Here is a 21,183-nt window from a genome sequence, read left to right as displayed (position 1 = left end):
AACAGGGTCATGCAGTGGAGGTATCATGGGGCGATCAGCCAGTTTACCTTGGATGGATGGAGAGTCGGAGCAGAGCAAACTCTGGGACAATCGAGCTGAACAGACAGCTGGGAGAGAAGCTTGGACTTGCGGAAGGACAGCAGGTATTTTAGATTTTAAAGACGTGGAACCAGTTGTCTTTACATCAGATTTGTTTCTCAAGGGAGAAGTTTCAGATTTGCCAGAAGTAGGTTTTAACATGTCATTTGATTGCCATTACATGAGGCAGTTTTCTTCCATTCCTAGTAGGCAAAGCAAAGAGCAGCTCTAAGCTTTTCTTTGTGCACAGCCTTTAATAGATTCAGGATCACATTTTTCATGAATGTGTTCATAGCCATTCACATTACAAGGGTATTGTGTTGTATGAATTGGTCCTTAACCACTTCAATACCAGGCACTTACGCCCCTTCCTGCCCAAGCCAATTTTCAGCTTTCTGCGCTGTCGCAGTTTAATTGCGCGGTCATGCTACACTGTACCCAAACAGAATTTTTATCATTTTGTTCCCACAAATAGAGCTTTCGTTTGGTGGTATTTGATCACCTGTTATAAAATTTTGTAAATAAGTACGTTTTCTTCTTCACTGACGGGCACTGATAAGGCAGTGCCAATGAGGTGGCATTGATAGGCACTGAAAGGCTGCAATGGTGGGTACTTATGGGTGGCAATGATAGGCAGCACTGCTGGGCATCGATACATGGCACTGATGGGTATCCCTGGTGGCACTGGCAGGGATTTTGTATGGGCATTGATTGGCAGCTGCCTTGGCACCGATTGGCATTCCCTGGTGGTCTAGGGGGCATACCTGGTGGTCCAGTGTGGATGCCCATACCTGGTGGTCCTGTTCAGTGATCCAAGGGGGGGGGGGGGGGGCTGTGCTCATAAACTATCAGCACAAACCCCCCCCCCCCCTGTCAGGAGAGCAGCCGATCAGACGCGAGTGAGGAAAAGCCGATCAGGGGATTTTCCTGGTTAGATTGTGATCAGCTGTGATTGGACACGACTGATCACGTGGTAAAGAGCCTCCGCCGGAGGCTCTTTACCGAGATCAGTGTAGCGGTGTGTCAAACTGACACACCGCATCACCGATCGGTGCGATTAACGAATTGGTCAGGATAGCCTTTCTGATGGTGATAGCTGCACAACCATTTAGCTCCCATTCACATTGAACGTAACTTTGAAATTGCGCTACTTCAGCACAATTTCTTGTGCGGCGTGCTGACATTGGTTTGATTTCATGCACAGATGTCAATGCAAGTCGTACAGGAACCTTTTTCAAATCGGTGCAAGTTGGAGCTGCACCGGTTTTAACGGTTCCATAGGCACAAACGGGTGGCGACTTGTCATTTGATTTTGCCAGTTCAAAAATCACATGACAAGTCACACCAGTTTGAACAGGGGCTCAGTCTCTACTTAAAGGATAAGTTCACCTCTGGGAACATGTTTTTAGGGTGTAACATGTTCCCAATGCTGCAGCCGATTCCGCCAACCCCCCTGACAAGTTTTCTGTCACTTTTTGAATTCAGCTGTGTGTGTGAGTATGAACTACAAACCCCAACATCCTTTGCGGCCATCGGCTTGTAGTTCTCAATTAAATACCACAGTGCTGTACAGGCACACAGATTCATGGAAAGATCTGCAGGAGACCTGCATGGCACCAGTGATCTGCTCATCACTAGTGCAATGCTTTACAGCAGGGATCGCAAACTGGCGGCCCTCCAGCTGTTGCGAAACTACAAATCCCATAATGCCTCTGCCTGTGAGAGTCATGTTTTTAACTGTCAGCCCTGCAATACCTCATGGGACTTGTAGTTTCGCAACAGCTGGAGGGCTGCCATTTTGAGACCCCTGCTTTACAGGCTCAAAAAAAAAAAAGCATTTTTTTTTTTTTTTACCTTAAAAAAAAAAAAAATGTGCATTTATTATTTTTCTAAAAAAAAATTACTTATCCTTTAAAAGTAGAATTCCAAGATAAACCTAACTATTCCTAAAAATACATCCTCCCCCTCCTAACATGTAAGCTCACTAACCTCTGTAAGAAAGAGGGGTATACTTAGCTATTTTCAGGCCACTCTGGTACACGATCTCCTGTTTCAGCTCCAGGGGAATGGAGAGCGCACTTAACAGCTGGAATGCCCAGAAGTAGTGCCATCATCCATTGTCAGTGCTCCCTCCAGCTGACTGACACAGGAGAGTCAGATCACATGACTGTACCAGAGTGGCCTGAAAATAGGTATGCCATTTCCTTTTTTTTTTTTTTTTTTAAACACAGTTTAGGTATTAGGAGGGGAGGGAGAATTTTTAAGATTAGTTTGGTTTATCCTGGTATTCTGCTTTAAATTGTATTGACGGAGTGACATTGCATGAAAAAGCACCTGGCAGTAACTGATATCACCACATAACAGGTAGAAACAAGAACCTTTATGGCAGGATTATCAGGTATTGATTTGAATGAAAGCTGCAGATTTAAAGTGGTTCTAAAGTCAGAAGTTTTTTTTATCTTGTGTTCAGCAGCCCCCCCTCATACTTACCTGAGCCCATCGGTTGCACAAGAGTCTCAGCTGTCCTCTTCATTGAAAGAGACAGCAGCGGGGGTGCCATTGGCTCCCGCTGCTGTCAAAGTCAGTGAGCGAGAGACATGGCTCCGTGTCTGAATGGACACGCAGAGCAGTGCCCCCATAGCAAACTGCTTGCTGTGGGGGGCACTCGGCAGGGCCCAGGAGTGCAGATGAGGGACCAGAGAAGAGGAGTATCTGGGCGGGGCTGTGCAAAGACCAGGTAAGTATACCATGTTTGTTATTTTTTAAATGAAAAAACAAGACTTTAGTACCACTTTAGTTTGAAAATTTACTTTTGACACATTACAATAACATGTTGAAGCAATGTTTTACATTCAAATAATCGCTGCACCCGGAAAAAGAATGTAAATAATTGCCTTTCCTGTCAGTTACCAATGCTGCTATAATCGATTTACTGAGGCCCGTGAAAAAAAAAAAAAAAACCCTCTAGAATTGTCGATCTCCTGTATTCCTCTCAACACCTACCGATTCCTCCCATTGACTCATACATCACTACAAAGACATATGGGTCATTGGCAGGAATCTGTGAGCCCCTTAGGAGACATAGGGGGATGAACACTTTCAGATGAGCCTGTTTCTCTCATTGGCGATTCTTCTTGAACAAAACAGCATTCTGTAGCAGGACAGGTAAGCATTTACTTTATAAATCGGATGATGTTTGAGGCTGTGCCACATTACCAGTACTCGCTGTCAGGGGTCGACAATATCCGGGCGCCAGGTCGCAATTGCGACCTGGCGCCCGTGACCGCCGGTAATTGAGGCCCCGGCTTTGCGGCCTACAAGGCCGCGAAGCCGGGGCCTCAATTACGGGCCTGCCGCGATCGCGCGGTGGGGGCACACGATCCTGTGTCTCCGTGTGCCCCCCGCCGCGCGATCGCGGCAGGCCCCCGTTGGCCGGTAATTGAGGCCCCCGGCTTTGCGTCCTTGTGAAGTCCCAAGCTCTCCCTTCTGTGAGCTGGCTCCATCTGGTGGTGGCCGTTGGCATTACATATTAAACAGCAATTCTGAGTGAAAAATGTCAATTTTTACTGCCATCTCCTTTCCTCACATTTGAACCCCCAAACATTATATATATTTTTGATTCTAACACCCTAGAGCAGGGATCCTCAAACTACGGCCCTCCAGCTGTTGCGGAACTACAAATCCCATGAGGCATTGTAACACACTGACATTCACAGACATGACTAGGCATGATGGGAATTGTAGTTCCTGAACACCTGGAGGGCCGTAGTTTGAGGACCCATGCCCTAGAGAATAAAATGGCGATCGTTGCAATACTTTCTGTCACGCCGTATTTGCGCAGTGGTCTTACAAGCGCACTTTTTTGGGGAAAAAAAATACACTTTTTTTAATTAAAAAATAAGGCAACAGTAAAGTAATCCCAAAATGTTTTTATATTGTGAAAGATAATGTTACGCAGACTAAATTGATACCCAACATGTCACGCTTCAAAATTGCGTCCGCTTGTAGAATGGCGACAAACTTTTACCCTTTAAAATCTCCATAGGCGACGTTTAGAAAAAAAAATTCAGGTTGCATGTTTTGAGTTACAGAGGAGGTCTAGGGCTAGAATTATTGCTGTCGCTCCAACGATCATGGCGATACCTCACGTGTGGTTTGAATACCGTTTACATATGCGGGCGCTACTCACGTGTGTTCGCTTCTGCACGCAAGCTCGTCGGGACGGGGCGCGTTTTCTGGCTCCTAACTTTTTTAGCTGGCTCCTAGATTCCAAGCAAATTTGTCAAACCCTGCTCACTGTTGGCTACTCAATGTAATAGGCTCACTAAGAGAAAACTTACCTGCTCCAACAGCACTGCTTTCTTACGGGCTGAAATGCCACAGAACCCCCTCACCAGTGAGAGAACAGTGACTGGTTCATCAAGCAAAGGAGCAACACCGTAGAAGGCAAGTGTTCTCATATGGAAAAAAACTGCGCTACAATAACAAAAAATACAGAGAAGAGAAAAAGACTTGCAACGTAGTCACAGGCTATTTACTCCGAGAGCTGCGATTACCATGTAAACAATAAATGCAAGAAAAAGAAGTGAGAAAAAATATAAATCGCGCTATCTCTAAATAACCCTTTTTATCAAACACAAAATTAGAGCATTTGCAAGTGAGTAGTATATGATGATAATAATATGTAAAGCTCACTCCTATATCAGAGTATTGGAATATGATGGCCACTAGGGTGCACTATGCAGCCATCTCAACACTCCTCAGTAAAGTGATACATACAAAAAGAAGAAAAAAAAGGAAAACCATATTACTCTTCAATCAAGAAACATGTGAATGATATTCAGATATTAGTTTTAAAAACTTAAAATTAAAATAATAAAGGTTAGCAGATAAGAGATCAAACACCCGTGTATCTGTGCTACACGTCAGATGAGTTGAAAAACGTGTCCAAAAGAAACCGTGATAAATCCTCCACTAACTATGGATTGGCTCCTTACCAGATTTCCACGATCCCTTATGACAGGGGATCATGAACAGCATATAATAAGTAGTCACTCCCAAACTCGCAGTTCAGACATATGCGGTCCTAATGGGTCTCATTCACGAACAATTTCACCGACATCAATGCCCATCATGCAAAACAATAATGGCTCCTCTGCTGCCTCTTCCAGCAACGTCTCCGTTTATGTACTTTTATTATCTTAATTTTTATTTTCAATTTTTGAAACTAATATCTGAATATCATTCACATGTTTCTTGATTGAAATGTAATATGGTTTTCCTTTTTGTATGTATCACTATTATCACTTTACTGAGGAGTGTTGAGATGGCTGCTTAGTGCACCCTAGTGGCCATCATATTCCAATACTCTGATATAGGAGCGAGCTTTACATAGATTATTAGGGTTGTCCTGATACTGGTATCGGTACCGATACCAAGCATTTGCCCGAGTACTTGTACTCGGGCAAATGCACCCGATACTTGTACTGTCAGGGGTGATCAGTGCATGGGGAAGTTACAGGCACCAATCACCGCTATATAGTGTATTCCTCTGTGTTTCTCTCCCCTTCCGTGCTCCTCCTCCACCCCCTGGAATTGTCAGGATGGAGAGCGGGGTAGGAGCCGGTAAATCCAGTCCCTTACTGCTCCGAATGGACAGAGTCAGTGATCACTGACTCGGTCCATTCACATAACTGAAACATCGTAAACTGTGATTACAATGTTTCAGTTTATAAATCAAGAGAAGACGCTTGTCTTCACTCCATTCATTTTCAGTGCTGCTGTCACATGAGATTTAAAAAAAGTATCGGTATTCGGCATCGACGAGTACTTGAAAAAAAAGTATCGGTACTTGTACTCGGTCTTAAAAAAGTGGTATCGGGACAACCCTATAGATTATCATCATATATTACTCACTTGCAAATGCTCTAATTTTGTGTTTGATAAGAAGGGTTATTTAGATGTAGTGCGATTTATATTTGTTCTCATAACAATCCTGTTTCTGACCTTGAACTGAAATGCCCAATTTTGTGGCATGTAGCCCTGTGATAAACCAATTCATTTGAACATGGAGATAGGAGAGCTGTGCGTTAGAAGAGACACTCCTGTACCAAATATGTGCAAAACGTAGCTTGATTAACATGCACAATGTATTTTATTTGAAATCCATTAATGGCATAAATATTAAAGATCAAACGAGTTGCATGTCGTTGGGCAGCACAAAAATACTTATAATTGAAAAATAAATTGGTAAAGCAAAGCCAACAGTAAACATTCAGGCATTTTTTGACCCTTCCGAAAAGAAGTGTATTTAGCTGGCCTTGTAACACAAGGCGTCTGCAGCCTTGTGTTACAAAACCAATCAGAAACCATAGCTTACATTTAGAAAAAAGAAGAACAATGCAAAAACAAATTGTCTTCATTTCTGAAATGGCATTTTAAGGATCATAACTGGAAATATCTAACAGCTGAAAGTTTGCATACAAATTTAGGACAGAGTCCCAAAAAAAAAATGCAGTAACTGGATAAAGGCACTTAACGGCTCTGACAAAATGGACAGTGAAAGGAAAGACATGCACACAGGGGTAGTTACTGCAGGTTTCCATTTGCAGCAGGAAAAACATATCCCAGCTTAGCACAGTATATAGCATAGCATTACCATAAACCACATGGCCATTTTTGTTTGGCAATGAATTTTGTTTAAGAAACTTATCACCATATTCACCCAAAACAATTACGTATAAATCCAGAACTAAAGGCCAGTAACAAAAAGCCCAAACGTGAAATTTAAACATTCAGTGAACCACAGAAGTAGAAAAGTAACTGAATTATTAGAGTTTCTGAGCCAAAACGCTGGTCTTCACACAGTCACCCAATTGTGTCTTCCTGACGGTAACAATCTGGATACCAGGTGTAGAGAACTTGAACTTGCAGCTCAGTGGTTTCAGGTGCATTCAGGTGTGAATCTTCTCCAATGCAGCTCTTATCCTTGGGGGGAAAAAAAACATTTTACAATTATAGGAAAATTACCAGACATGACAAGTAAATCTTAAAGGCACTTTTTTTGCAAAAAAAAAAATGATGTCTATACTAACCTGCTCTGTGCACAGAGGCTGCCCTTAACTCTTCTTTAGTGGTCCTGCACTGGCGCTGCTCAGCCTCATCTATGAGGGCCGCCATAGCAAGCCATGTGCTATGGAGGCATCTATGCAGGTGTGCTCTCGTGCCAGGCTGTGAGCATCCATAGACACCCACAGCATGGCTCGACCACGTCCCCCACAGGATTTGAGTGGCAGCAGCAAGAGCCTATGGTTCCTGCTTCTCTCAGTCTCCTGTGAGACTAGGAAGAGGGAGTAGCGCTGCCATGAGGGCACTTGTGGAGGCTTGATCCTGATTCGGGCTGTGTGCGTCTATTGACATGCACAGCATGGCTCGGTCCCACTCAGTCTTAGGATATGGTTGACAGCAGCAGCCAATGGCTCCCAATGCTGCCTCCAGGTCCAGTGAGAAGAGAAAGAACAGTGCCTTTGCTCTATGGCACAGTACTTGATTGAGTTTGTGCTCAGGGGGGAATTTGGGGGGAGCTGTACATTATTTTTTTTTTTCTTAAGGCAGGGTTTGACAAATCCCAGGCACGAGGATGCCATGGCAACTAGAAAAAATATCCAGGCACCTAGGCTTTTGTTACCCCATTCCCAGACGTAAGCAATTTCTATTGCCGGATGCCATGCAGTTCCCAGCGCCAGGCAGCTGACACTGCAGTCCGCTAGTTCTGGGAGGGCATCCATCGATGTCCTCCCAGAACCCCACCCCCCTGCGCATGCTCTGTGATCGCTGTTTGTTGGGCACACCTGATCACAGATCGAGGTAAAGGGCCAATCACAGCATGATAAACAGATGCTGTCACAGCGTGTGGAAAAAGGAGCCGGCAACCGGCAGTTCTGACAGGCACATTTATGCCGATTATCAGCAAAGAAGAAAAAATTACTTATTAGCAAAAATTAAGAAAAATATTTTTCCCCCCCAAAATGTTCAGTCTTTTTGTTTGTGTAGCAAAAAATAAAAATCCCAGTGGTGATTAAATACCACCAAAAGAAAGCTCTGTTTAACCACTTCAATACCGGGCTTTTATACACACCTCCATACCGGGCCTATTTTGGCACTTCTCTCCTACATGTACAAATCATCATTCTTTTGCTAGAAAATTACTCAGAACCCCCAAACATTATATATGTTTTTTTAGCAGACACCCTAGGGAATAAAATGGCGGTCATTGCAACTTTTTATCTTGCACGGTATTTGCGCAATAATTTTTTCATGAATTAAAAAACCAAAACAGTAAAGTTAGCCCAATTTTTTAGTAAACTATAAAAGATGATGTTACGCCGAGTAAATGGATACCCAACATGTCATGCTTTAAAATTGCGCGAGCTACCAGGGACGTTTTATTTTACTTATTTATTTTTTACACTTTTAAAAAAAAATGTTTTGATCGCTTTTATTCCTATTACAAGGAATGTAAACATCCCTTGTAATAGAAATAGTGTGCGACAGGTCCTCTTTAACCAGTTCCCGACCCCCGCATGTAAATGTACGTCCACAATATGGCACGTACAGGCACATGGGCGTACATGTACGTCCTTGCCTTCTTGCGGGTGGGGGGTCCGATCGGGACCCCCCCCCCCCGCTACATGCGGCGGTCGGGTTCGCTCGGGGAGCGATCCGGGACGACGGCGCGGCTATTTGTTTATAGCCGCTCCGTCGCGATCGCTCCCCGGAGCTGAAGAACGGGGAGAGCTGTATGTAAACACGGCTTCCCCGTGCTTCACTGTGGCGGCGCATCGATCGAGTGATCCCTTTTATAGGGAGACTCGATTGATGACGTCAGACCTACAGCCACACCCCCCTACAGTTGTAAACACACACTAGATGCACCCTAACTCCTACAGCGCCCCCTGTGGTTAACTCCCAAACTGCAACTGTCATTTTCACAATAAACAATGCAATTTAAATGCATTTTTTGCTGTGAAAATGACAATGGTCCCAAAAATGTGTCAAAATTGTCCGAAGTGTCCACCATAATGCCGCAGTCACAAAAAAAAACCGCTGATCGCCGCCATTAGTAGTAAAAAAAAAAATAATTAATAAAAATGCAATAAAACTATCCCCTATTTTGTAAACGCTATAAATTTTGCGCAAACCAATCGATAAACGCTTATTGCGATTTTTTTTTACTAAAAATAGGTTGAAGAATACGTATCGGCCTAAACTGAGGGAAAAAAATGTTTTTATATATGTTTTTGGGGGATATTTATTATAACAAAGTAAAAAATATTGCATTTTTTTCAAAATTGTCGCTTTATTTTTGTTTATAGCGCAAAAAATAAAAACCGCAGAGGTGATCAAATACCACCAAAAGAAAGCTCTATTTGTGGGGGAAAAAAGGACGCCAATTTTGTTTGGGGGCCACGTCGCATGACCGCGCAATTGTCTGTTAAAGCGATGCAGTCCCGAACTGTAAAAACACCTTGGGTCTTTAGACAGCATTTTGGTCCGGGGCTTAAGTGGTTATGGAGAGATGCGGGGTCAATAAGACCTCACATCTCTCCTCCAGACTGGAAAGCATGAGATCGGGGGGAAAAAAAATTCACTGATCTCATGCTTACTAGCCGCAATTGCGGCTTTGTTTACTTCCGGGTACCCGGGCGTGACGTCATCACATTGCGCCCGGGCCTCCGATGGTCATAGAGATGACTGGTGACCATCTGGTCACCTCTATGCTTCCTATTCGGCGCGGGGCGATCCTTTCTCCGGGCCCCCGATCGCACGGGAGAGCCCGGAGAAGCACCGGATGGCGGCGGGAGGATGTCCCCTTCCGCCGCCTACAAGAATGATCAAGCGGCGGAACCGCCGCTATGATCTTTCTTATGGTGCGCAGGATCGCCGCCGGAACACAATGATATCTGAATGATGCCTCTAGCTGCAGGCATCATTCAGATATCACCGCACAAATTCCAGGACGTCAGCTGACGTCCACTCAGGATAGGAGATCCCCTTTGTGGACGTCATATGACAGTGTGCGGTATTGAAGTGGTTTTCTTCATATACCGGGCACCCCCAGTTTATTCCCGGTTTGTAAACCTGTGTTGTGCATATGTAAAGCTGCACAAAGCTCTGCAGCCTCGGCCATAGGAAAGTCCCCGGCTTCGGCCTAGCTCCGGAGCGACGGCCATCTTAGTACACCCGGCGGCGGCTGTCTCATCAGGAAGTGACGTTTCTTTGCCGCCATCTTGCTCCACCCCACTCAGTAATGATTGAGTGAGAAGGGGGCAAGCGGACATCTTGTTACACCCAACAGAGTTTTAGATTTCACAGTTATTATCAACACAAAACAGAGCTTATGTGCTTAAATACAGTGTATGTAATTCTGACGGACTGTTTACATGTTACATTTTAAAGGCCGCAGCAAACCTGCTGACCTTACATGGTTGCTCATGTGACAAAACACCTCTGATTTTCACATTTAGTTAAATGTGAAAATCAGAGGTGTTCTGTCACATGAGCAACCATGTAAGGTCAGCAGGTTTGCTGCGGCCTTTAAAATGTAACATGTAAACAGTCCGTCTCCGTTGACAGATGTAAAATCTGACGGGTTGTCCCGATACCACTTTAAGACCGAGTACAAGTACAAATACTTTTTTTCAAGTACTCGCCGTTTCTCAGGAGCCTGAAAATTAATGCAGAGAAGACAGCGTCTTCTCTTCATTCATTTTCAGGCTCCTGAGTAAGGGACTGGGGAATCTGTGTCCTTAGTCCCTTTCTCTGTCTCAAAGGGGAGATGTCAGAGATAATGTTTAAGATAAAAAAAAAACTACTGACACATGTGCCGCTGTCACATGAGATTAAAAAAAAGTATCGGCGATACGAATTGAAACTCTTAAAGCAGAGTCCCAACCACAATTAGCATTTTTTAAATGTATGTCCTTTCATCCTGCGTTTTTATAATATAAATCTGGTCACTTACTCACAGAGAAGACAGCGTCTTCTCTTCATTCATAAACTGAAACATTGTAAACATAGTTTACAATGTTTCAGTTATGTGAATAGACAGAGTCAGTGATCACTGAGGGGGGCTGGAGGACACGGGACAGTCAGCGGTGATCGTGTGTGGGGGAGTTACAAGCACCGATCACCGCTAATTTTAAAGCAGCTGAAAGCCGGGGGGGTGGGGGCAGAGAGAGAAGAGGAACTTGTAACTTCCCCACGCACTGATCACCGCTGACAGTACAAGTATCGGGTGAAGCATCGGGAGCATTTGCCCGAGTACAAGTACTCAGGCAAATGCTTGGTATCGGTCCCGATACTAGTATTGGTATCGGGACAACCCTAATATTTATTATAGCAAAAAATATTGAGTTTTTTTCAAAATGGTCAAGCCCCATACACACTAACAGTTTTCCTGCAGGTTTTTGTCTTCAGGTTTACCAAAACCATCTAATATGAGGTCAAACCTTAAAGTGAAGGTTCCATCAAAAAAAACAATTTTGCTTTAAACTGTAGCTTACGACTATAAAATTTTTTTTTTTTTTTTCTCATCTGGAAATGCCTGTTGCTATGCGGTCCCACAAAATTTGCCTTTGAAACCACCTAGGATTCTGACATCATCTCCCTCTAATGCTCCTGGGAAATGTGTGTCATAATTTCCCAGGATGCAGTGCGCTGTCCAATTATCACTTCCCATCCAAGACTTCCAGGAAGTACCTGTAGGCTTCACAATGCCCACAAGCAAAATGACAACGGTGTAGATATAGTTTTATAAACTATCTTTTTTGAATATCCATGCGGATCGGCGGCGGATTGTAAAATAGTAAGTGACCAGATTTATATTATAAAAACGCAGGATGAAAGGACATACATTTAAAAAATGCTAATTGTGGTTGGAACTCCGCTTTAAGAGTTTCAATTCGTATGCAATCAGGCAGGCCCTTGCACTACATGGTTTTGGTAAACATGAAGACAAAAACCTGCAGGAAAACAGATAGTGTGTATGGGGCTTAAGTCTTTTTTTTGTTTATAGCGCAAAAAATAAAGCAGAGATGATCAAATATCACCAAAAGAAAGCTCTATTTGTGGGGAAAAAAGGACGTCAATTTTGTTTGGGAGCCACGTCACATGACCACGCAATTGTCATTCAAAGCGTGACAGTGGTGAAAGCTGAAATTTCGCCTGGGCAGGAAGGGGTTATATGTGCCCAGTAAGCAAGTGGTTAAATAAAGGGCACATATAGGAGTTTCCACAACAGAAGATAGACAGGTAAGCAACCTTACAGGTTGAAATGGTGGGGCATGGTTTACACAATGTATATTTACAGTTGTATACATAAAGGAGATGGCACATAGGTGGGCCTTGTGAGGTGCTGTCCCCTGCATGCATACAGTCAGTGTTGGAGCATGCTCAGTCACCTGTCCCCAGGGCTGTGACCACACTGTCCCCCACAGCTCCTGATCAGATAGCAATGATCAGGAGCTGTAGGACTGGCTCTGGATCACTGACAGCCAACTACAGTGATCATGTAGCCAATGACATGTCTTTGTTTTTTTATGTGTATTATAGCAGAAAGTAAAAAAAATGAATTGCATAAAAAAAATAAACAATGCTTCTCTTTTAAGGGGGGGGGGGATACACCAAGGCTCCATTCACACCTGAGGGATCGGAATTTTCAAAATTCTGCATTACAGCAAATCGTGGGATGCTTGTGTGAGCGCCAATAATTAATGGCACCCTTATGGCGGCACAATTTTGCCGCAATAAATTGCTCTGCAATTACAATGCTGTCGCTCAAAAGAAGCTCCTTTTTTTGCGACATGCGTTGCGCAATTTATCACGTGACAATCGAGGCAAAATAGCGCCGCAATTGGATGCCATTAATAAGTAATGGCATCGCACAAGCATGCCACAATTTTGAATCGCAGCAATTCGCATAGCTCAGGCGTAAATGGAGCCTAAAAAAAAAAAATAAAGCCCATCCTTACTACCTTTTATCCTAGATTCCCTTACCTTTTCTTGATCCCAAATGACTCCCGATGGCCATGATTGGGGCACACCCCAACACTAGAGGCCTTAGGAGAACGGCTCCATTCAGGTCTATGGGGAAGTTTTGTGTAGGACTGGCTTTGCTCTGGAGAAGATTTCTGGACCAAAAGAATCTGCTGCCATTATAGAGAGAATAAGTACATACTGTGAAGCTGGGTGGGGGGCGGTCACCTTTTGTTATAGGGCAAGTACTTACAAAAATAGACTAAAAAAAGGTGCTAGTGCATTATGACCGATTTTGCTGACCAGTGAATAGGGAAAAAAAAACTAAAAAATGTGCCTCACCTGAATTACCGGCCCCTCTCATATCCAGGGAATAGTTGTAGGAGAAGAGATTGCAGCGGCTTGTTGACTTGGATATTGTAGTTCTTCCCGAGGTCGTGCCTACAAGCAGGACAGCAGTACACAGAGGCTTTAAAGGAACGATCGAGGCAGCTCTTGCAGATGTTGTGCAGGCACTCGGTGGTGACCGGCTCAATCACCACTTCTTGGCAGCAGATGCACTGGAAAGTCTCTTCCACTTTGTTGATAAATTTCGGACCCTCCTTAAGAAATTCCATGGCTTCATTCCACAGTTTGACATTTAGCTCGTCTTTTTCGATCAGGGTTTTTTGCTCCGGGGTGAGTTTGTACAATTCCACTTTGGATTTCTTGGATGTTGAATCGGAATCGTCATCCTCATCCGTGTCGATCTTTGGCTTCCTCTTTCTCTTGCCCTTGCTAGGAGGCTCCAAATCATCATCGTCATCACCTTCTTCATCATCATCATCAATAAAATTTTCTTTTTCTTTCTCCTTGTTGGCAACAGATTCTAGGTACCCCTCGGGGTAATGCATAGTGAGGCCCAGTTTCTTTATATGTTCTTTGCCCTCCTTGGTCCAGGGGGCGGGCTCCTCATCGTCTCTCCTGAGAAGGTAACGCCACACCAGGAACCCGGATTTCCCTTTCTCAGGCCAGTACTTCACCACTTTGTAAATCCCATCGTAGCGGTTACCATCTTCTGGAGCGTACTTGCTGTGCTTTTTCCCTTTCGCATTACGCACAACCCTCACAGGTTTACCCGCCTGCCAGTCCTTGGCTTCGGCGCCCTCCTTGTCGTTGATGCGTGCGTTGCAGTTCAGGGCGACGGCTCGGTTCATGTTTGTAAGTTTCTGGTCACATGACTGCTCGGCGGTGCGTTTGTTACCGGAGAGGTCGCGGCCTCCGCTGCCTGTGTAGGTGAACTCGTCCCCATCATCAACGTCGTCCTCGTAACCTCCCGCCAACACCAGAGAAAAGGAGCCTTCGTTGCTGCGGCCGTGGATGCCGGCGACGTGCGGCCTGTGCACGCCGGCCTCGCTGACCTGAACCCTGAACTTCCACATGGTGCCGACGGGCACTCCCGGTATCGGGCCGAAGTGATTGGATGGGACGATTGTGCATTCTCTGGAACGACCGACGCACGCCATGCCTTTGCCCCAGTCTCTTTGCGACGACGAGCTGGCAGATGCCATCTTGGATTTCCTTTTGCTCTCCTTCAGCTTCTCCCCCGCCAGGACCACCTCGCTGGTGTCGTTCCTGCAATCAGGGCAGTACCAGTCATCGTCTTGCGGCAGGGCGGTCAGTGGGGGGTGCAGGCAGTACATGTGGAATGCCATGTCGCACTCATCACACAGCAGCTGCTTGGCAGGGTCCTGCTTCCCCCCGCACACGTGGCAGGCACACATGCGGCACTTGGTCCTGGCGTCGTCCCGGCAGTACTTGCACTGTGGACCGCTCTGCTGCTTCTTCTGTGGCGACTCTGGCTTCACCGGCGTCGCGGGCAGAGCCCTGGGCTCTTCGATCTTGAAAATCTCGTCCGCAAATACGATTTTGCAGTCATCAAGGGAGTCCTTGGCGTCCCCCAGAGAGATTTTGGCATAGACTTCCTTCTTCGGGGACTTGCGGAGGATCTCGGCGTCGTACCAGAATCCTCGCCGGCCGGGCTCGTCCGGGTTGTAGTTGACCATGACTACCTGTCCAAGCACCAGCTGGTCCCAGGCCAGGGTGGTCCTGGCCCGGGGGCGGACGTCCTTCTCCGTCAGCGGGACCGTCCCTTCCTCGGGGTAGTCCTCGTATCGGATGTGGTAGAGGAAGTCCTCGGAGTCGGGTTTGCGGGTCACTTTCACCACCACGGCCTCGAACCAGGCGCCCATGTTCAGGTCCCGGGCGTCCACCAGCTGCTCCGCCTTGTACGGGGCCAACTCTGGGGAGGGCAGAGGATCTTCCTCCGGGTCTATCTCCTCCAACTTCTCCTCAAAATCCTTCTCCTCATCGTCATCCTTCTTCTCTTCCTCCATAGCCTTCCCCTTATCATCATTATCCTTCCCCTCAGGGACACACACCGGGACCTGCCTCACCATCAGCTGCACGATGTCATTCAGGTTCAGACTGTAATCGAAGAGTGTGTGGCCGTCCTCCATCTGCTTCCCTCGGAAGAAGAGCCGCTGCCGCTCCATCTCCACCCCGAACACCTCCTGGATCCGCAGCCGGAGCTCCTCCACCTTGGTCCTCTTGGAAAGGTCGTCCAGCCGCTCGGTCTGCCGGCCGTCCATGGTGCGCACCTGGATCCACATAATGGCTGAAGTTCTCGGTGTCCCGGTACCGGAGACGGCTCGCGCTCTCCTCTCTGAGGTGACTGACGGATCTCCCGCGCGCGGTTTGGAGTCTGGCGGGAAGCTCCTCAGCGAGCACTGGATTGGAGGAGGCTGGGCCGCGGCGTCCAATCACAGGGCGAGTTTCCAGGTCTGTCAGATGCGCAGTCAGCGTTCTGTACACGCGACCTGCGGGTGAGAGAAGTGTAAGGAGGAGACGCACAATGACTGTGGAGGGAGGGAACTCCTCTCCACTCTCCTCATAATATGTGTAATGACTGGAGGGAGAGAACTCCTCTCCACACTCTCCTCATATGTGTAATGACTGGAGGGAGGGAACTCCTCTCCACACTCTCCTCATATGTGTAATGACTGGAGGGAGGGAACTCCTCTCCACACTCTCCTCATATGTGTAATGACTGGAGGGAGGGAACTCCTCTCCACACTCTCCTCATATGTGTAATGACTGAGAGAACTCCTCTCTTATGTGAAAAAAGGAAAGTGAACGAGCAAGTTGGAGGATTGTTGAAGCATATCAATTCTAAAACATTCCACACACAGACATTAATAAATGTGTATGTATATAGATATATATGCTGTGTGTGTATGTATGTATATAGATAGATATCTATATCAAAAGTATTGGGACACCTGCCTTTAGGCCGGGTTCACACTGATGGGAATTGTGACTGGCTCTCAATGGAGTCGGTTCACACATCTCTGGGGCGGCTGCGGAGCACATTTCATAGGGGTACTTTGCACAGTGGCATCGCTAGGGGGTGGTTATTGAGGCTATAGCCCTGAATATGTAGCCCAGAGTCTCTTTCCACAGGGGTCCCTGTCTAAGCAACAGGCCGTGTCCTCTGCAGTCAGGCCGCAGTTGCTGCGGGCGGGCTACATGAGAGAGCCGATCAGGCGGATGAGAGGACCAGACATGACATCATGTCTCTTCGCCTGCCCCACGTCACCGCTCTTCTGCCCTTATAGTGCGTGCCACTTCAATGTCGGAGGTGAGGCGGGGAGCTGCGAGATGACATCATCTCTCACTGCCTGCCCCGCATCACTGCTCTCCGGCCCTCACTTAGAACTAAATGGACCAGTGCTGCCAGCCTGCCACAAGTACAGCAACAATGCACATTTGATGGCACCGGCTGGCATGGCAAGTGACAATCCACAAGTAGTGGAAGGCGATCCTCCACATCTGTTGGCAAGTGACAATCCACATCTGGTGGCAGGTGACGTGGCAAGTGACAATCCACATCAGGTGATGTGGCAAGTGACAAACCACATCTGGTGACAGTGGTAAGTGACAATCCACATCTGGTGGCAGGTGACGGTGGCAAGTGACAATCCACATCTGGTGGCAGGTGACGTGACAATCTGCAAATGTTGGCAGGTGACATGGCAAGTGACAAACCACATCAGGTGGCAGGCGACGGTGGCAAGTGACAATCCACATATGGTGGCAGGTGACGTGACAATATGCAAATGGTGGCAGTGACATGGCAAGTGACAAACCACATCAGGTATCAGACGACAGTGGCAAGTGACAAACCACATCTGGTGCCAGGTGACAGTGGCAAGTGACAATCCACATCTGGTGGCAGGTGACGTGACAATCTGCAAATGTTGGCAGGTGACATGGCAAGTGACAATCCACATCTGGTGGCAGGTGACGTGACAATATGCAAATGGTGGCAGGTGACATGGCAAGTGACAAACCACATCAGGTATCAGGCAACAGTGGCAAGTGACAATCCACATCTGGTGCCAGGTAAAAGCGGCAAGTGACAATCCACATCTGGTGCCAGGTGACAGTGGCAAGTGACCATCCACATCTGGAGGTAGGTGACGTGACAATAGGCAAATGTTGGCAAGTGACATGGCAAGTGACAATCCACATCAGGTGATGTGGCAAGTGACAAACCACATCTGGTGACAGTGGTAAGTGACAATCCACATCTGGTGGCAGGTGACGGTGGCAAGTGACAATCCACATCAGGTGATGTGGCAAGTGACAAACCACATCTGGTGACAGTGACAAGTGACAATTCACATCTGGTGGCAGGTGATGTGACAATCTGCAAATGGTAGCAGGTGACATGGCAAGTGACAAACCATATCAGGTGGCAGGCGACGGTGGCAAGTGACAATCCACATCTGGTGGCAGGTGACGTGACAATCTGCAAATGTTGGCAGGTGACATGGCAAGTGACAAACCACATCAGGTGGCAGGCGACGGTGGCAAGTGACAATCCACATCTGGTGGCAGGTGACGTGACCATATGCAAATGGTGGCAGGTGACATGGCAAGTGACAAACCACATCAGGCGACAGTGGCAAGTGACAATCCACATCTGGTGCCAGGTAAAAGTGGCAAGTGACAAACCACATCTGGTGCCAGGTGACAGTGGCAAGTGACAATCCACATCTGGTGGCAGGTGACGTGACAATCTGCAAATGTTGGCAGGTGACATGGCAAGTGACAAACCACATCAGGTGGCAGGCGAAGGTGGCAAGTGACAATCCACATTTGGTGGCAGGTGATGTGACAATCTGCAAATGTTGGCAGGTGACATGGCAAGTGACAAACCACATCAGGTAGCAGGCGACAGTGGCAAGTGACAATCCACATCTGGTGCCAGGTAAAAGTGGCAAGTGACAAACCACATCTGGTGCCAGGTGACAGTGGCAAGTGACAATCCACATCTGGAGGTAGGTGACGTGACAATAGGCAAATGTTGGCAAGTGACAATCCACATCAGGTGATGTGGCAAGTGACAAACCACATCTGGTGACAGTGGTAAGTGACAATCCACATCTGGTGGCAGGTGACGGTGGCAAGTGACAATCCACATCTGGTGGCAGGTGACGTGACAATCTGCAAATGTTGGCAGGTGACATGGCAAGTGACAAACCACATCAGGTGGCAGGCGAGGGTGGCAAGTGACAATCCCACATCTGGTGGCAGGTGACGTGACAATCTGCAAATGTTGGCAGGTGACATGGCAAGTGACAAACCACATCAGGTGGCAGGCGACGGTGGCAAGTGACAATCCACATCTGGTGGCAGGTGACGTGACAATATGCAAATGGTGGCAGGTGACATGGCAAGTGACAAACCACATCAGGTATCAGACGACGGTGGCAAGTGACAAACCACATCTGGTGCCAGGTGACAGTGGCAAGTGACAATCCACATCTGGTGGCAGGTGACGTGACAATCTGCAAATGTTGGCAGGTGACATGGCAAGTGACAAACCGCATCAGGTGGCAAGTGACAATCCACATCTGGTGGCAGGTGACGTGACAATATGCAAATGGTGGCAGGTGACATGGCAAGTGACAAACCACATCAGGTATCAGGCAACAGTGGCAAGTGACAATCCACATCTGGTGCCAGGTAAAAGTGGCAAGTGACAATCCACATCTGGTGCCAGGTGACAGTGGCAAGTGACAATCCACATCTGGAGGTAGGTGACGTGACAATAGGCAAATGTTGGCAAGTGACATGGCAAGTGACAATCCACATCAGGTGATGTGGCAAGTGACAAACCACATCTGGTGACAGTGGTAAGTGACAATCCACATCTGGTGGCAGGTGACGGTGGCAAGTGACAATCCACATCTGGTGGCAGGTGACGTGACAATCTGCAAATGTTGGCAGGTGACATGGCAAGTGACAAACCACATCAGGTGGCAGGCGACGGTGGCAAGTGACAATCCACATCTGGTGGCAGGTGACGTGACAATATGCAAATGGTGGCAGGTGACATGGCAAGTGACAAACCACATCAGGTATCAGACGACAGTGGCAAGTGACAAACCACATCTGGTGCCAGGTGACAGTGGCAAGTGACAATCCACATCTGGTGGCAGGTGACGTGACAATCTGCAAATGTTGGCAGGTGACATGGCAAGTGACAAACCGCATCAGGTGGCAAGTGACAATCCACATCTGGTGGCAGGTGACGTGACAATATGCAAATGGTGGCAGGTGACATGGCAAGTGACAAACCACATCAGGTATCAGGCAACAGTGGCAAGTGACAATCCACATCTGGTGCCAGGTAAAAGTGGCAAGTGACAATCCACATCTGGTGCCAGGTGACAGTGGCAAGTGACAATCCACATCTGGAGGTAGGTGACGTGACAATAGGCAAATGTTGGCAAGTGACAAGCCACATCAGGTGGCAGGTGACGGTGGCAAGTGACAATCCACATCTGGTGGCATGTGAAGTGACAATCCACAACTGATGGCAGGTGATGTGACAATCCACATCTGGTGCCAGGCAACAGTGGCAAGTGACAATTCGCATCTGGTGGCAGGTGACGTGGCAATCTGCAAATGGTGACAGGTGACATGGCAAGTGGCAATCCACATCTGGTGGCAGGCAACAGTGGCAAGTGACAATTCGCATCTGGTGGCAGGTGACGTGGCAATCTGCAAATGGTGGCAGGTGACATGGCAAGTGACAATCCACATCTGGTGGCAGGTAAGGTGACGTTATAGATAGCTAAAAAGTTCATTAGTGTCAATGGTAACTAAGTAAAGAGGCAGGAACCACTCATTGCTCAAGGAACCACAAGCAACCTCTGGAGAAACCCTAGGGTTCCACAGAAGCCTGATTGAGAAAGGCGACTTTAGTGGTTCTCAACCTAGGATACACTTACCACTCGTGGCCTCTTGACATAGGTCAGGGGGAACCTCGGGGCTGCCTCCAATTCGGTGGATCCGTCCACTAACCAGGTGTTCTCCATAATACACCATACTATGGGTACACTGTGTTGTAAATGTAAAAACTGTTGCTTGGTCACATTATGAAGGTTTTAATTATCCATGGACAAGAGTTTGCTGTCTAATCTCGTCAAATAGCTGTCACCAGCACAGTAAATGAAAAACGTATCCCTCAAAAGAACCCCTGACAGCAGGAAGAACACGGCAAGGGTTTTTATCTTTTGCTTCACCCAACGTAAAAAAAAAAGTTTGAGTGAAGATGCAATTTAATAATATCATTTACAGGGATATGCAATTGGCGGACCTCCAGCTGTTACAAAACTACAAGTCCCATCGTGCCTCTGCCTCTGGGTGTCATGCTTGTGGCTGTCAGAGTCTTGCAATGCCTCATGGGACTTGTAGTTCTGCAACAGCTAGAGGTCCACTAATTGCATATCCCTTTTAGCTGCATGTTGAATACATTCTGACTTAAACATATAAAACTGTTGTATGTACATTCATTATAGGTTTGTAGTATTGTAAGTCATGTTGTGTTTTTTTTATTTATCTACAGGTGTTCCTTAAGCAATGTTGTAATGTCACATCGTGTAAAGAAGTCACAGTTGAACCCATGACTGCAGATGACTGGGAAATACTGGTAATCCTTGCTAAATTTGGTCCATT

General features: G+C 46.8%; 2 protein-coding genes across 5 annotated transcripts in view; one reads left to right on the top strand and one right to left on the bottom strand.

The window, feature by feature from the left end:
• The window catches only part of PEX1 (peroxisomal biogenesis factor 1), a 126,308-nt gene that overhangs the window by 10,017 nt on the left and 95,108 nt on the right, over positions 1 to 21,183 (top strand). For all 4 annotated transcript variants that reach the window (XM_040352353.1, XM_040352352.1, XM_040352358.1 and 1 more), the window contains exons 2-3: positions 6 to 143; positions 21,074 to 21,157. In XM_040352353.1, coding sequence (XP_040208287.1) covers positions 6 to 143; positions 21,074 to 21,157 — 222 coding nt within the window. The remainder of the gene's footprint in view (positions 1 to 5; positions 144 to 21,073; positions 21,158 to 21,183) is intronic.
• LOC120939922 (E3 ubiquitin-protein ligase UHRF1-like) lies at positions 6,210 to 15,964 on the bottom strand. The gene is made up of 2 exons (XM_040352359.1): positions 13,456 to 15,964; positions 6,210 to 7,066 (listed from the first exon to the last, which is right to left on the bottom strand). The coding sequence occupies exon 1, from the start codon at positions 15,762 to 15,764 to the stop codon at positions 13,461 to 13,463; it is 2,304 nt and encodes a 767-aa protein (XP_040208293.1). The 5' UTR covers positions 15,765 to 15,964; the 3' UTR covers positions 6,210 to 7,066; positions 13,456 to 13,460.

The sequence above is a fragment of the Rana temporaria genome, chromosome 5, assembly GCF_905171775.1.
Source record: "Rana temporaria chromosome 5, aRanTem1.1, whole genome shotgun sequence".
NCBI classification, from domain to species: domain Eukaryota; kingdom Metazoa; phylum Chordata; class Amphibia; order Anura; family Ranidae; genus Rana; species Rana temporaria.
The sequence above is the reverse complement of the archived record's forward strand: the minus strand, read 5'-3'. Positions and strand labels throughout refer to the sequence as shown.

Bases quoted from the DNA above. Each gene is read 5' to 3' on its own strand.
- LOC120939922 (XM_040352359.1), bottom strand. From the start codon at position 15,764: ATGTGGATCCAGGTGCGCACCATGGACGGCCGGCAGACCGAGCGGCTG.